Source organism: Salmo salar, chromosome 15 (assembly GCF_965601325.2).
Source record: "Salmo salar chromosome 15, fSalSal1, whole genome shotgun sequence".
In the NCBI taxonomy this organism is placed as follows: domain Eukaryota; kingdom Metazoa; phylum Chordata; class Actinopteri; order Salmoniformes; family Salmonidae; genus Salmo; species Salmo salar.
The window spans coordinates 114,086,500-114,103,043 of NC_138305.1; the positions used below are offsets into that span (position 1 = coordinate 114,086,500).

At 42.9% G+C, this 16,544-nt stretch overlaps 1 protein-coding gene and 1 long non-coding RNA gene across 5 annotated transcripts in view; one reads left to right on the plus strand and one right to left on the minus strand.

The window, feature by feature from the left end:
• Window positions 1-3,402: 3,402 nt before the first annotated feature.
• On the minus strand, window positions 3,403-6,795 carry LOC106572993 (uncharacterized). Its single transcript, XR_001321236.3, has 2 exons — window positions 6,320-6,795; window positions 3,403-3,965 (listed from the first exon to the last, which is right to left on the minus strand). It is a non-coding gene; the product is annotated as an uncharacterized LOC106572993 (long non-coding RNA).
• LOC106572992 (NF-kappa-B essential modulator-like) overlaps window positions 5,904-16,544 on the plus strand; it is a 44,681-nt gene continuing 34,040 nt past the window's right edge. For 2 of the 4 annotated variants that reach the window (XM_082962304.1, XM_082962302.1), the window contains exons 1-3: window positions 5,904-6,145; window positions 13,038-13,171; window positions 13,289-13,617. In XM_082962304.1, the coding sequence (XP_082818430.1) occupies window positions 13,042-13,171; window positions 13,289-13,617 (459 nt within the window). In that variant the 5' untranslated portion in view covers window positions 5,904-6,145; window positions 13,038-13,041. The remainder of the gene's footprint in view (window positions 6,146-13,037; window positions 13,172-13,288; window positions 13,618-16,544) is intronic. The other 2 variants (XM_082962305.1, XM_082962303.1) reach the window with 2 other exon arrangements.

The window sequence follows — 16,544 nt, forward strand, 5'->3', positions numbered from 1 at the left end:
GGTGTTGCAGTTGTCTTGGAGATCACAAGTTCCCAGAGTTCCCTGTAAGGGTGAAGGAGATTTGAGCTGGCAAAAGTTAGAGAGGTCAATAGAATCTCCTATGCGGAAGCGATTTAAATCATTGAGAAAACAAGTTATGCTAGTGAAGATATGGTAGTGGACGTACCACAGCCTTTATTAAATGTTTGCTGCCAGTCAAAAGAAACATGCTGTGTGTTAAAAAAAAAGGTGGATTTTGTGTCGTTCATTGCCACGGTTATAAACTGTACGGTACAAGTCTCAAAGAAGTCTCAGAAACTGGACATTGTGGCTGCGGCAGAAACGTTTTTGGGACTTAATGATTTTACATCTGAAAACCCACCCTTCCAGGTTCCCATTGATCCTCTGTAGGGATCATATGTTTTATTTAACAGAAAAGTTAGTTAATATATTTTTTTGGGGGGAATCCTGTTTCCATCCCGCACAGTAGGTGACGGATATATATATATACATACAATATACGATAGAAGCTGGTTTAAAATGGAAATGTGTCACGTCCTGACCAGTAAAGGGGTTATTTGTTATTGTAGTTTGGTCAGGACGTGGCAGGGGGGTGTTTGTTTTATGTGGTTCGGGGTTTGTTGGGATATGTGTTTATGTAAGAGGGGTGTTTGTTTAGAGTATTCCGGATTTTTTGGTTATGTTCTATGTTTTGTATTTCTATGCTCAGTCTATGTTGTGCATTTCTTTGTGTTGGCCTGGTATGGCTCTCAATCAGGTTACAGCTTTACATCGTTGTTGCTGATTGGGAATCATACTTAGGTAGCCCTGTTTTCACTTGTCCTTTGTGGGAAGTTGTTTTTGCACTGCTGTGTGTTTAGCCTGCAATACTGTTCGGTCGTTATTTCGTTTTTTTTGTTTCGTTAAGTGTTCTAATAAAAGTGAATATTGAGCACTCAACCCGCTGCGCCTTGGTCCACTATATACACAACGGCCGTTACAGAAATGGAAAAGTGTCGCAGTAGTTTTTGATAAAGAAGAACATCAAGACGAAGCAGCTGCAAAGTGGGATGTTCTGTTGAGCGCTACATCCTGGTGGGTTCCTGCTGAGCCGGTTAAATGGCATCCCTTGACAAGGCAAGAACAAGATGGACGTCAGGAGAAGGGCAGTATTGTCACAAGGAGACGTATACTTGGAAAACGGAGGGGAAAAAAGAGGCAGAGGAGGGTCTAAGCGAGAGAGGGTGAGCTTGAGTCAGTTTAAAATGGTGGAGAAAAAAAGGGAGATGGTTTGTTAAAGAAGAATGGTAGAAAGTGTAAGCAGAGTGAGATGAAGACAGGAGGAGAAAAGGAAGTGAATGAGGGCGAAGTATCGAAGGTGATAGGTGAAGTTCCTGGAGCCCGAGGCTTGCACCGAGGGTCAGGATAAAGATGAGTCGGACAGTGAAGTTTAATGAAAAAGTGGACCCTTTTGGCTGATCCATTTGTGGTTTCAGGGCGGGTGAAAACAGAGTTGGGTGCTGTGGAATCGGTGAAGGGAACCAGAAGTGGCGATAATTGTTGATGTTTCTGCTGGTCAGAGGGAGCAGACGCTCTGCATCAAATGAACGGGGACGAGATGTGAATTGTTTTGATCTCAAGAAAAGGGCTCCATTGAAAGGAGTGATTGCTGGGGTAGCTGTAAATGTAAAAGTCGACCAACTTAAGGGGAAGATTATCCGTGTTTGACGCTCGTCGTTTGGTGCGACGCAGACAGGTTGGCGAGAGTGGAGTCATTGTCTGTTCTTCTGAGTTTTAATGTTACGTACGCCTCTTGGAGGGAACACAACACCCTGCTACACCTCAACTCCCCGTGGAGGTAAAGAGGTATGGGACTGGAGGTAAAGAGGTATGGGACTGGAGGTGGAGGTAAAGAGGTATGGGACTGGAGGTATAGAGGTATGGGACTGGAGGTGTAGAGGTATGGGACTGTAGGTGGAGGTATAGAGGTATGGGACTGGAGGTGGAGGTAAAGAGGTATAGGACTGGAGGTGTAGAGGTATGGGACTGTAGGTGGAGGTATAGAGGTATGGGACTGGAGGTGGAGGTATAGAGGTATGGGACTGGAGGTGGAGGTATAGAGGTATGGGACTGGAGGTGTAGAGGTATGGGACTGTAGGTGGAGGTATAGAGGTATGGGACTGGAGGTGGAGGTAAAGAGGTATAGGACTGGAGGTGTAGAGGTATGGGACTGTAGGTGGAGGTGTAGAGGTATGGGACTGGAGGTGGAGGTATAGAGGTATGGGACTGGAGGTGGAGGTATAGAGGTATGGGACTGGAGGTGTAGAGGTATGGGACTGTAGGTGGAGGTATAGAGGTATGGGACTGGAGGTGGAGGTAAAGAGGTATAGGACTGGAGGTGTAGAGGTATGGGACTGTAGGTGGAGGTATAGAGGTATGGGACTGGAGGTGGAGGTATAGAGGTATGGGACTGGAGGTGGAGGTATAGAGGTATAGGACTGGAGGTGTAGAGGTATGGGACTGTAGGTGGAGGTATAGAGGTATGGGACTGGAGGTGGAGGTAAAGAGGTATAGGACTGGAGGTGTAGAGGTATGGGACTGTAGGTGGAGGTATAGAGGTATGGGACTGGAGGTGGAGGTAAAGAGGTATGGGACTGGAGGTGTAGAGGTATGGGACTGTAGGTGGAGGTATAGAGGTATGGGACTGTAGGTGGAGGTATAGAGGTATGGGACTGGAGGTGGAGGTAAAGAGGTATGGGACTGGAGGTGGAGGTATAGAGGTATGGGACAGTAGATGGAGGTATAGAGGTATGGGACTGGAGGTGGAGGTAAAGAGGTATGGGACTGGAGGTATAGAGGTATGGGACTGTAGGTGGAGGTATAGAGGTATGGGACAGTAGATGGAGGTGTAGAGGTATGGGACTGTAGGTGGAGGTATAGAGGTATGGGACTGGAGGTGGAGGTATAGAGGTATGGGACTGGAGGTGGAGGTATAGAGGTATGGGACTGGAGGTGGAGGTATAGAGGTATGGGACTGGAGGTATAGAGGTATGGGACTGGAGGTGGAGGTAAAGAGGTATGGGACTGGAGGTGGAGGTATAGAGGTATGGGACTGTAGGTGGAGGTATAGAGGTATGGGACTGGAGGTGGAGGTAAAGAGGTATGGGACTGGAGGTATAGAGGTATGGGACTGTAGGTGGAGGTATAGAGGTATGGGACTGTAGGTGGAGGTATAGAGGTATGGGACTGGAGGTGGAGGTATAGAGGTATGGGACTGTAGGTGGAGGTATAGAGGTATGGGACTGGAGGTGGAGGTATAGAGGTATGGGACTGTAGGTGGAGGTATAGAGGTATGGGACTGGAGGTGGAGGTATAGAGGTATGGGACTGTAGGTGGAGGTAAGGATGACAGAGGCAGAGAATATTACCGTTTACAGAGAATTTATTTCCTCAACACGGTAATGTGGGGAGAGGGGGCTGGACGGAACCAAAGCAAAGAAAGTAAGAGTTAAAAAGTTCCCTCTCCTACCTAACCACTACTTACCTAACCTTTTAGCACCTCCTGGCGCGCTAACCAAAATACAGGGGATGGTCCGCCCAGGTCTTACCTAGTGTGTATAGACAGTAAATACTACAGGTTATGTATCCCCGCGGGCCTCCTGCCTAAGCACTCCCAAGGAGCCTTTACCTCTGGGAACAAAAACAGAATAATTACTAACGTAAAGTAAACAATTTCAATAATTTAAAAAACAGTCCTTTTGGCACACACATAACTCATACGTAGCAGCCACAAAATACTTTCAACAAAACTGTCACTGAGCAACAACCAACACAGGACATCAAAGACACCATCTCTCTCTCTCTCTCTTGGCTTTTATTCAGCTGGAGAAGGAGTTGATCATCAGCTGTTTCCCCTGACGAGAGGGAGGGTTCAGAGCTCCAATCATCGATGGGGCTGACCAATCAGCTGCTTAGAATCCAGGAAGCCTGAAATACACACATACAATCACATACAGTTGAAGTCGGAAGTTTACATACACTTAGGTTGGAATCATTAAAACTTGTTTTTCAACCACTCCACAAATTTCTTGTTAACAAACTATAGTTTTGGCAAGTCGGTTAGGACATCTACTTTGTGCACGACACAAGTAATTTTTCCAACAAGTGTTTACAGACAGATTATTTCACTTATAATTCACAATTCCAGTGGGTCAGAAGTTTACATACACTAAGTTGACTGTGCCTTTAAACAGCTTGGAAAATTCCAGAAAATGATGTCATGGCTTTAGAAGCTTCTGATTGGCTAATTGACATCATTTGAGTCAATTGGTGGTGTACCTGTGGATGTATTTCAAGGCCTACCTTCAAACTCAGTGCCTCTTCGCTTGACATCATGGGAAAATGGGACCACGCAGCCGTCATACCGCTCAGGAAGGAGACGCGTTCTGTCTCCTAGAGATGAACGTACTTTGGTGCGAAAGTGCAAATCAATCCCAGAACAACAGCAAAGGACCATGTGAAGATGGTGGAGGAAACAGGTACAAAACTATCTATATCCACAGTAAAACGAGTCCTATATCAATATAACCTGAAAGGCCGCTCAGCAAGGAAGAAGCCACTGCTCCAAAACCATCATAAAAAAGCCGGACTACAGTTTGCCACTGCACATGAGGACAAAAATCGCACTTTTTGGAGAAATGTCCTCTGGTCTGATGAAACGAAAATTGAACTGTTTGGCCATAATGACCATCGTTATGTTTGGAGGAAAAAGGGGGAGGCTTGCAAGCCGAAGAACACCATCCCAACCGTGAAGCGCGGGGGTGGCAGCATCATGTTGTGGGGTGCTTTGCTGCAGGAGGAACTGGTACACTTCACAAAATAGATGGCATCATGAGGCAGGAAAATGATGTGGATATATTGAAGCAACATCTCAAGACATCAGTCAGGAAGTTAAAGCTTGGTCACAAATGGGTCTTCCAAATGGACAATGACCCCAAGCATACATCCAAAGTTATGGCAAAATGGCTTAAGGACAACAAAGTCAAGGTATTGGAGTGGCCATCACAAATCCCTGACCTCAATCCTATAGAACATTTGTTGGCAGAACTGAAAAAGTGTATGAGGAAGTAGGCCTACAAACCTGACTGTTACACCAGCGCTGTCAGGAGGAATGGGCCAAAATTCACCCAACTTATTGTGGGAAGCTTGTGGAAGGCTACCTGTAACGTTTGACCCAAGTTAAACAATTTAAAGGCAATGTTACCAAATACTAATTGAGTGTATGTAAACTTCTGACCCACTGGGAATGTGATGAAAGACATAAAAGAAGAAATAAATCATTCTCTCTACTATTATTCTGACATTTCACATTCTTATAATAAAGTGGTGATCCTAACTGACCTAAAACAGGGAGTTTTTACTAGGATTAAATGTCAGGAATTGTGAGAAACTGAGTTTAAATTTATTTGGCTAAGGTGTATGTAAACTTCCGTCTTCAACTTTATGTTTCAGTAAGATTGGATTTATAGCAATGGTTATCAGCTGTACTGCAGGGATGGAATGCACGTTGTCGAAAATGGAGGTTGTGGTGGCAGCTGCAGAGAACTCTTTGTGTGTGTGTGTGTGTGTCAGACTAGACTTCAGAAGAGTTACAGGGTGTGTTAAGTGGTGATGTCCCATCCTTTCAGGCTGTTGGCATGAGGTAGGACTAGATAGATTTAAAAAGTAGGGTAGTGTTATTTTAATTTTATATATTTTTGTTGTTGTTGATAGAACAAAATTGTGAGTGTAGTGTTAGATGGTAGGATATTTGTTAATTTATTTTTCAAGCAAAGTATAAGGCAGTTGTACTCCAGTCTAGTAGTGGGGCGGTAATGCAAACCACCGTTAAAACACACCGAAGAAGAAGAAATCTCCCACAGTGCGGAAATAGAAAGGGGGTTTCCTGGTGCCAGTTAGCTTAGCGCTGTCGCTTTGACAGCTAGCTACATCAGAAGAATGTCAATACTATCGCTGGAAATTATTTGATACGATTTTAATAGAAATACAACCTAGAAGTGGTATCAGTTGCCGGAAATACGCTTAGTTTGCCACAGTCACACCAGAGCTAAGTTAGCTAACTAACGTCAGCCTGATTAACGCCAACTAGCTACGTATACAGATACAAGGTAAGGTTTATTTTATAGCTAAACAACTAGTTATATATATGTATTTAACTAAAGTCATGTCGTTGGTTGCCAGCTGCCACTGTTGTGCTAACTAGCTGACCGTGATTATCATGGCTAGCGTAGCTAGAATTAGCCATATTGTTAGCCACATCATGTTATTCTAACTAACCTTACCTAGCTATAGTCCGAGGCTTCTCCCGACGCCCAACATCCTTCAAACGTTAGGTAAACAAAAATAAATAAAAAATACGTTCGTTATTCACCCAAAATGTGGAGTTTCGCAGAGCAACTAAATATTTGTAGCCCGTTTTTTGTTGGAAGTAGTTAGATACGGTGGGTAACGTCTCCTCAAGCCCAGGTACTGGGTTCATATGACCTGCAAGTTGGCAATGCTAGCTAATGTTACTAGCTGTTAGCCTGCTAGCTAGCTAGGTTTAAACACAGTAGGTTAGCTAGGTAAGAACACAGTAGGTTAGTAGTAGGTTAGCTAGGTAAAAACACAGTAGGTTAGCTAGGTAAAAACACAGTAGGCTAGCAGTAGGTTAGCTAGGTAAAAACACAGTAGGCTAGCTAGGTAAAAACACAGTAGGCTAGCTAGGTACGTATCAAAACCAACCAGGATGGAGTTAGAAGTGAAAGTAGCCTAGTTAGCAGTGAAGTATCCTAGCTAGCACCGAACAGACCGACTGCCTATAGATAAAGTAGGCAGGGCTATTCCTGTTTTTCGTCATTTCTGTTATAAAATCAAAATAATGGTTTTGGACTCATTCAGCTTTTTTTTAAATTTTTTTAACTGATTCAGTAAAATAACATTGGAAATTAATGTTGGAAAGTTCAATTTTAAATTCCTAAAACTTAACTTGAAAATGTTGTCGCTGCTTCCTGTTGACAAGACGTTTTTGATAAATAGGCCAATGTCAAAACACAGTTTTACGTGTCCAGGTCAATAAACAATATGCAGAAACAGTTTGTGATATATTGAAAACATCAAATGTACTGTAACGACCCTGGGTTTATAAGCGCGCTATCGACTGTGCTTATAAACCCAGGGTCGTTACAGTACTATCTACGCGTACATGTGCAACGATAGTAATCCTACTACAGCACCACATGCATCAGAAACCCTGTTGTTTTGTTAATAAATCACTGATATGGATTAGGGGGAAATCAGGTTGTATGAGCTGTTATAACTACCACAACTAAAAAAAAAAAAAAAAACCACATGGAAACTGAATATTGTTTTTATCACTGTTTAGAGGACAACCTGCAGAAGACAGTGGGCTACATTCTTTTTTTTGTGTGTGTTGCATTTTGATATGGGGGGGTCACCAAAAGAGAGGCAAAACTGTTTTTTGTCAATCACTCATATCGATTATCACGTTGAAATCAATTGTGCATCAAACTAACACGGAAAGAGAAAAAAGAGAAGAGGGCCCGAAGAATTTAGGCTGAACAGGTGTCCCTCGCTTGAACTTTTAGAGTTATTGTCGTTGAGTGATTTGGTGTCTATAGCTTGAACGGTTCAACATTTACTGAATTATTTTATGCTATAAGTTATAAAGGACAGGGACTGCGGTTGAAAATTAGCCGGCTGGCTAAAACCCGGCACTTTTACTGAAATGTTGATTAATGTGCGCCGTCCCTGTAAAAATAAAATAAACTCAAACCTTCAGAAAGTATTCATAGCCTTGACGTAGTCCACATTTTTTTTGGTTATACATCCTGAATATAAAACAGTTATTAAATACACACAATACTGCATAATGACAAAATAAAAACATGTTTTTAGAAATTTGTGCAAATTTTATTGAAAATGAAATATAGAAATATTAAATTTACATAAGTATTCTCATCCCTGAATCAATACTGTGTAGAAGCACCTTTGGCAGCGATTACAGGTGTGAAGGGCCCTCCACACCTGGATTGTGCAACATTATGCTTTTCAGAATTCTTCAACCTCTGTCAAATTGGTGGTTGATCATTGCTAGACAGCCATTTTCAGGTCTTGACATAGATTTTCACATAGATTAAAGTCAACTGTAACTCTTCCTACACACTGTCACTCCATCACACCCACCAAAACTCACTCATCATTTATACTCTACACACCCACTCACATACAATCATCATACAGTGCATTAGAAAAGTTTTCAGACATCTTGACTTTTTCCACATTTTGTTACGTTACAGCCTTATTCTATAATTAATGAGGAAAACAATGTATTTATTTCCTCTACACAAAATACCCCATGATGACATCACAATACCCCATGATGACATCACAATACCTCATGATGACATCCCAATACCTCATGATGACATCACAATACCCCATAATGACAAAGCGATAACAGGTTTTTAAAAGTTGTGCTGCTGCCGTGCTGTGTTGTCTTAGGTCTCTCTGTATGTGGTGTTGTGGTGCCTCTCTTGTCATGATGTGTGTTTTGTCCTATATTTTATTTTTATTTGACATTTTTAATTACAGCCCCTGTCCCCGCAGAAAGCCTTTTGGTAGGCCGTCATTGTAAACCTGTTTTCACTTTGTCATTGTGGGGTATTGCTGAGGATTATTTATTTGTTTTATCAATTGTAGAATAAGGATGTAACAAAATGTGGAAAAAGTTAAGGGGTCGGAATATTTTCCGAAGGCGCTGTATCTACCTCCATCACTCCAGTATCCCTGTCTCCTTCCCCCTATACATATCTACCTCCATCACTCCAGTATCCCTGTCCCCTTCCCCCTATACATATCTACCTCCATCACTCCAGTATCCCTGTCCCCTTCCCCCTATACATATCTACCTCCATCACTCCAGTATCCCTGTCCCCTTCCCCCTATACATATCTACCTCCATCACTCCAGTATCCCTGTCCCCTTCCCCCTATACATATCTACCTCCATCACTCCAGTATCCCTGTCCCCTTCCCCCTATACATATCTACCTCCATCACTCCAGTATCCCTGTCCCCTTCCCCCTATACATATCTACCTCCATCACTCCAGTATCCCTGTCCCCTTCCCCCTATACATATCTACCTCCATCACTCCAGTATCCCTGCACATTGTTAATATGGTACTGGAGTGTGTGTATGTACCAGTCAAAAGTTTGGACACACTTACTCATTCCAGGGTTTTTCTTTATTTGTACTATTTTCTACATTGTAGAATAACAATGAAGACATCAAAACTATGAAATAACACTCATGGAATCATGTAGTAACTAAAAATGTTAAACAAATATATTTGAGATTTGAGATTTTTCAAAGTAGCTACCCCATTGCCTTGATGACAGCTTTGCATTCTCTCAACCAGCATCACCTGGAATGCATTTCAATTAACAGGTGTACCTTGTTAATTTGTGGAATTTCATTCCTTCTTAATGCGTTTGAGCCATTCAGTTGTGTTGTGACAAGGTAGGGGTGGTTTACAGAAGAGCCCTATTTGGTAAAAGACCAAGTCCATATTATGGCAAAAACAGCTCAAATAAGCAAAGAGAAATAACAGTCCGTCATTACTTTAAGACATGAAGGTCAGACAATATGGAACATTTCAAGAACTATGAAAGTTTCTTCAAGTGCAGTCGAGAAAACCATCAAGCGCTATGATGAAACTGGCTCTCATGAGGACCGCCACAGGAAAGGAAGACCCAGAGTTACCTCTGCTGCAGAGGATAAGTTCATTAGAGTTACCAGCCTCAGAAATTGCAGCCCAAATAAATGCTTCAGAGTTCAAGTAACAGACACATCTCAACATCAACTGTTCAGAGGAGACTGTGTGAATCAGGGCTTCATGGTTGAATTGCTGCAAAGAAACCACTACTAAAGGACACCAATAATAAGAAGAGACTTGCTTGGGCCAAGAAACACGAGCAATGGACATTAGACCGGTGGAAATCTGTCCTTTGTGAGACGCAGAATAGGTGAACGGATGATCTCCGCATATGTGGTTCCCACCATGAAGCATGGAGGAGGAGGTGGTGTGGGGGTGCTTTGCTGGTCACTCTCTTTGATTTATTTAGAATTCAAGGCACACTTAACCAGCATGGCTACCACAGCATTCTGCAGTGATACACCATCCCATCTGAGACTATCATTTGTTTTTCAGCAGGACAATGACCCAACACACCTCCAGGCTGTGTAAGGGCTATTTGACCAAGAAGGAGAGTGATGGAGTGCTGCATCAGATGACCTGGCCTCCACAATCACCGGACCTCAACCCAATTGAGATGGTTTGGGATGAGTTGGACCACAGAGTGAAGGAAAAGCAGCCCCCAAGTGCTCAGCATATGTGGGAACTCCTTCAAGACTGTTGAAAAAGCATTCCAGGTGAAGCTGGTTGAAAGATTTCCAAGGGTGTGCAAAGCTGTCATCAAGGCAAAGGGTGGCTACTTTGAAGAATATAAAATATATTTTGATTTAACACTTTTTCTTTTTTTTTGCTGACTACATGATTCCATAATTATTTATTAGTTTTGATGTCTTCACTGTTATTCTACAATGTAAAATCCTTGAATGAGTAGGTGTCCAAGCTTTTGACTTGGTACTGTATCTACCTCCATCACTCCAGTATCCCTGTTAAAACCTGTTGAGGACAGGAGTTCTGCTAGCAGGGCGCGAAATACAAAACATCAATCTAATAATTAAAATTTCTCAAACATTCGACTATTTTACACCATTTTAAAGATACACTTCTCCTTAATGTAACCACATTGTCCGATTTCAAAAAGGCTTTACAGCAAAAGTAAAACATTAGATTATGTTAGGAGAGTACATAGACAAAAATAACCACACAGCCATTTTCCAAGCAAGGAGATGTGTCACAAAAACCCAAAATACAGCTAAATGAAGCACTAACCTTGGACGATCTTCATCAGATGACACTCCTAGGACATCATGTTACACAATACATGCATGTTTTGTTCAATCAAGTTCATATTTATATCCAAAAACAGCATTTTACATTGGTGCGTGATGTTCAGAAAATGTATTCCCACCAAACCTCCCGGTGAATGTGCACATCAATTTACAAAAATACTCATCATAAACATTGACAAAATACATGACAATTATTTAAAGAATTATAGATACACTACTCCTTGACGCAACCGCTGTGTCAGAATTTAAAATAACTTTACGGAGAAAGCACATTTTTAAATATTCTGAGTACATAGCTCGCCATCAAAGCAAGCTATACAGACACCCGCCAAGTGGTCAACTAAACTCAGAATTAGTATTATAAATATTCTCTTACCTTTGCTGATCTTCGTCAGAATGCACTCCGAGGACTCCTCTTTCCACAAGAAATGTTTGTTTTGTTCGAAATACTCCATATTTATGTCCAAATACCTCCGTTTTGTTCGTGCGTTCAGATCACTATCCAAAGGCATAACGCGCGCGCGGCGCAGTACCAGAGACGAAAAGTCAAATAGTTCCATTACCAGTCGTAGAAACATGTCAAACGTTGTTTACAATCAATCCTTAGGGTCTTTTTAACATAAAAAATGCGATAATATTCCAACCGGACGATAGTGTATTCATTCCAGGAGAAAAAGAAGGAACGGCGCTCTCGCTGGCTTGCACATCACCAAGCCCTTTGTCCTCAGGCAGTCCACTCATTGACTGAGCTCCTATTTTCTGCCCAGTAACAGGAGAAGGATGAAAAAACTTTCTGAAGGCTGTTGACAGCCAATGGAAGCCTTAGGAAGTGCAACGTGACCCCACAGACACTGTAGTTTCGATAGGGATTCAAAAGAAGAACCACAATTCTCAGATTTCCCACTTCCTGGTTGGATTTTTCTCAGGTTTTTGCCTGCCATATGAGTTCTGTTATACTCACAGACATCGTTCAAACAGTTTTAGAAACTTCAGAGTGTTTTCTATCCAAATCTACTAATAATATGCATATTCTAGTTTCTGGGCCAGAGTAGTAGGCCGTTTAATTTGAGTACGTTTTTCATCCTGCTGTGAAAATACTGTCCACTATACCTTAACAGGTTTTAATATGGTACTGGAACTGACCCTGTATATAGTCACCTTACCCATATACAGTGCCTGTATATAGCTACTGACCCTGTATATAGCTACTGACCCTGTATATAGCTACTGTCCTGTATATAGCTACTGACCCTGTATATAGCTACTGACCCTGTATATAGCTACTGACCCTGTATATAGCTACTGATCCTGTATATAGCTACTGTCCCTGTATATAGCTACTGACCCTGGAACTGACCCTGTATATAGCTACTGACCCTGTATATAGCTACTGACCCTGGAACTGTCCCTGTATATAGCTACTGACCCTGGAACTGTCCCTGTATATAGCTACTGACCCTGTATATAGATACTGACCCTGTATATAGCTACTGACCCTGGAACTGTCCCTGTATATAACTACTGACCCTGGAACTGTCCCTGTATATAGCTACTGACCCTGTATATAGCTACTGACCCTGTATATAGCTACTGACCCTGTATATAGATACTGACCCTGTATATAGCTACTGACCCTGTATATAGCTACTGACCCTGTATATAGCTACTGTCCCTGTATATAGCTACTGTCCCTGTATATAGCTACTGACCCTGTATATAGCTACTGACCCTGTATATAGCTACTGACCCTGTATATAGCTACTGACCCTGTATATAGATACTGACCCTGTATATAGCTACTGACCCTGTATATAGCTACTGACCCTGTATATTTTGAGTCATTAATGTTCTTATCACGTGAGGCTGTGGTTTACATCCGTAGCATCATCACCAGGGCTATGGAGCCAATCAGACCTGCTGTACAAGTTTTTAGTAGTTTACTAATGTAAACCTACTACTAGTAGCTGATGATGTGTGTCTGTCTACATGTATGACGCACCATTTTAACACGTTTCAGCAGCATGGTACAGCCCCAGACAGACACCTGGGACATGGCTGGGGACGAGGGAGGCGGGGCTCTCCGGGTTCCTGCTGAGCTGGCAGCCAATGAGGTGGTGACCAGACTACTGGGTGACAACCAGCAGCTCCGAGGTAGGACTCACTCACACGCCACTGGGGAATACTTTCTTTGATCCACAATGAGGCACAGATTGTGTATGTGTGTGTGTGTGTGTGTGTGTGTGTGTGTGTGTGTGTGTGTGTGTGTAGAGGCGTTGCGGACCAGCAACCAGGCCCTGCGTGAGCGCTGTGAGGAGATGGAGGAATGGAAGCGGAGATCTAGAGAAGAGAGGGAATTCCTCAGCTGTCGTTTCCAGGAGGCCCGGGCGCTAGTGGAGAGACTGGCCAGGGAGAACCACAGCCTTACCAGCCTGGCCAGCCCCTCCAACCCTGGAGCGAACCAAGGCCTGCTGGTCAACGGTCCCAGTTTCAGCCAGGACTCCTGCCCCGAATCCAATGGGGGTCCTGGGAGTGGAGGGGAGCATGAGAAGAGGTCCGAGACCAACGGAACCGTAGCATCCTCACTGGTCAGTACGGAGGTAGGAATGGTTAGATTCAGAAATACCAAATACATTCTTGATGTTGAATTTAAGTAGTAAACAGGATACAGAAATTGCTATTTGAATTGGAAGGAAATAGAATTGAAATCAGTGAAATTCAAATGATGTCTCCTCTTCTATAGTAGGCATAGTCTATACAAATATACATCTATAAAACATCAGACATGTCGTTATACACATGCATATAAAGTATTGTTGAAACAAATTCATTTTCAGGACAAACTCTTTTAAACGAATGATCAAGGAAAACAAATGTGAATATTCTAAGTTATTATATTTCATTAATCACTTACATTTTGTTCAATATGGGGAAAATACAACATTTTCCAGAATGCATCAGCATTCTGGTGGGAAAAGGAACAGCTGCTCTTTCCATGACAGACTGACCAGGTGAAAGCAGGTGAAAGCTATGATCCATTATTGTTTTTTTCCACACTCAACAGTTTCCTGTGTGTATCTAGAATGTTCCACCACCCAAAGGACATCCAGACAACTTGACACAACTGTAGGAAGCATTGGGAGTCAAAATGGAACGTGGAAAGTGGAACGCTTTCGAACATCTTGTAGAGTCTCGATGAATTGAGGCTGTTCTGAGGGCAAAAAGGTGTTCCTAATGTTATGTACACTCAGTGTATAATGGTCTATTCTAAGGTTAAGATGGTCTATTCTAAGGTTAAGATGGTCTATTCTAAGGTTAAGATGGTCTATTCTAAGGTTAAGAGTATATTTTATTTTTATTTTTATTTCACCTTTATTTAACCAGGTAGGCAAGTTGAGAACAAGTTCTCATTTACAATTGCGACCTGGCCATATATAAACGTTGTTTCTGGAGAAAAGTGTTTTTCTTTAGTATCTGGAAGTGTGACCTGTCAGATTCAATCAAAACGTTCTGTGGCTGAGTGGAATTTCTGTGAATTACACTGAATTAAATTCTACTTCCTGTCACTCAAACTCTCTCTATCCTGTGGGATGTGGCCGTTTAAATTTGAATTTAAACTGGTGAGTTGAACGTTGTTGAATTGAGCCCAACCCTGGTGGGTAGAGATGGATGGATAAAAGAGGAAGGAGAGAATTGTCCATCCACACATTATGCTGTATTTCCTGGTTGACAGGTGACAGAGCGAGGGATGGAGGAGAGAGAGAGTAGAGGCCATTAGTAGTCAGGTGACAGAGAGAGGGATGGAGGAGAGAGTAGAGGCCATTAGTAGTCAGGTGACAGAGAGAGGGATGGAGGAGAGAGTAGAGGCCATTAGTAGTCAGGTAACAGAGAGAGGGATGGAGGAGAGAGAGAGTAGAGGCCATTAGTAGTCAGGTAACAGAGAGAGGGATGGAGGAGAGAGAGAGTAGAGGCCATTAGTAGTCAGGTAACAGAGAGAGGGATGGAGGAGAGAGAGAGAGAGTAGAGGCCATTAGTAGTCAGGTAACAGAGAGAGGGATGGAGGAGAGAGAGAGTAGAGGCCATTAGTAGTCAGGTGACAGAGAGAGGGATGGAGGAGAGAGTAGAGGCCATTAGTAGTCAGGTAACAGAGAGAGGGATGGAGGAGAGAGTAGAGGCCATTAGTAGTCAGGTGACAGAGAGAGGGATGGAGGAGAGAGTAGAGGCCATTAGTAGTCAGGTAACAGAGAGAGGGATGGAGGAGAGAGAGAGTAGAGGCCATTAGTAGTCAGGTGACAGAGAGAGGGATGGAGGAGAGAGAGAGTAGAGGCCATTAGTAGTCAGGTAACAGAGAGAGGGATGGAGGAGAGAGAGAGTAGAGGCCATTAGTAGTCAGGTGACAGAGAGAGGGATGGAGGAGAGAGTAGAGGCCATTAGTAGTCAGGTAACAGAGAGAGGGATAGAGGAGAGAGAGAGAGAGTAGAGGCCATTAGTAGTCAGGTAACAGAGAGAGGGATGGAGAGAGAGAGAGAGAGAGTAGAGGCCATTAGTAGTCAGGTGACAGAGAGAGGGATGGAGGAGAGAGAGAGTAGAGGCCATTAGTAGTCAGGTAACAGAGAGAGGGATGGAGGAGAGAGAGAGTAGAGGCCATTAGTAGTCAGGTAACAGAGAGAGGGATGGAGGAGAGAGGGAGAAGAGGCCATTAGTAGTCAGGTAACAGAGAGAGGGATGGAGGAGAGAGAGAGAGTAGAGGCCATTAGTAGTCAGGTAACAGAGAGAGGGATGGAGGAGAGAGAGAGTAGAGGCCATTAGTAGTCAGGTAACAGAGAGAGGGATGGAGGAGAGAGTAGAGGCCATTAGTAGTCAGGTAACAGAGAGAGGGATGGAGGAGAGAGAGAGAGTAGAGGCCATTAGTAGTCAGGTAACAGAGAGAGGGATGGAGAAGAGAGTAGAGGCCATTAGTAGTCAGGTGACAGAGAGAGGGATGGAGGAGAGAGAGAGTAGAGGCCATTAGTAGTCAGGTAACAGAGAGAGGGATGGAGGAGAGAGAGAGTAGAGCAACAGCAACAAGCAACACTAGACACTTATTATGGTGGGAGATTTCAATACGGTCTTAAATACCTCTATGGACCGGAAAGGAAATCACACTACAAACTATCACCCTCAGGCACTGAAGGAAATCATGGATATATTGGAATTAGTGGATATATGGAGGCTTAAATACCCTGAACTAGTGAGGTATACATGGAGGAGGTTTAATATCCTGACCTAGTGAGATATACATGGAGGAGGTTTAATATCCTGACCTAGTGAGATATACATGGAGGAGGTTTAATATCCTGACCTAGTGAGATATACATGGAGGAGGTTTAATATCCTGACCTAGTGAGATATACATGGAGGAGGTTTAATATCCTGACCTAGTGAGATATACATGGAGGAGGTTTAATACCCTGACCTAGTGAGATATACATGGAGGAGGTTTAATATCCTGACCTAGTGAGATATACATGGAGGAGGTTTAATATCC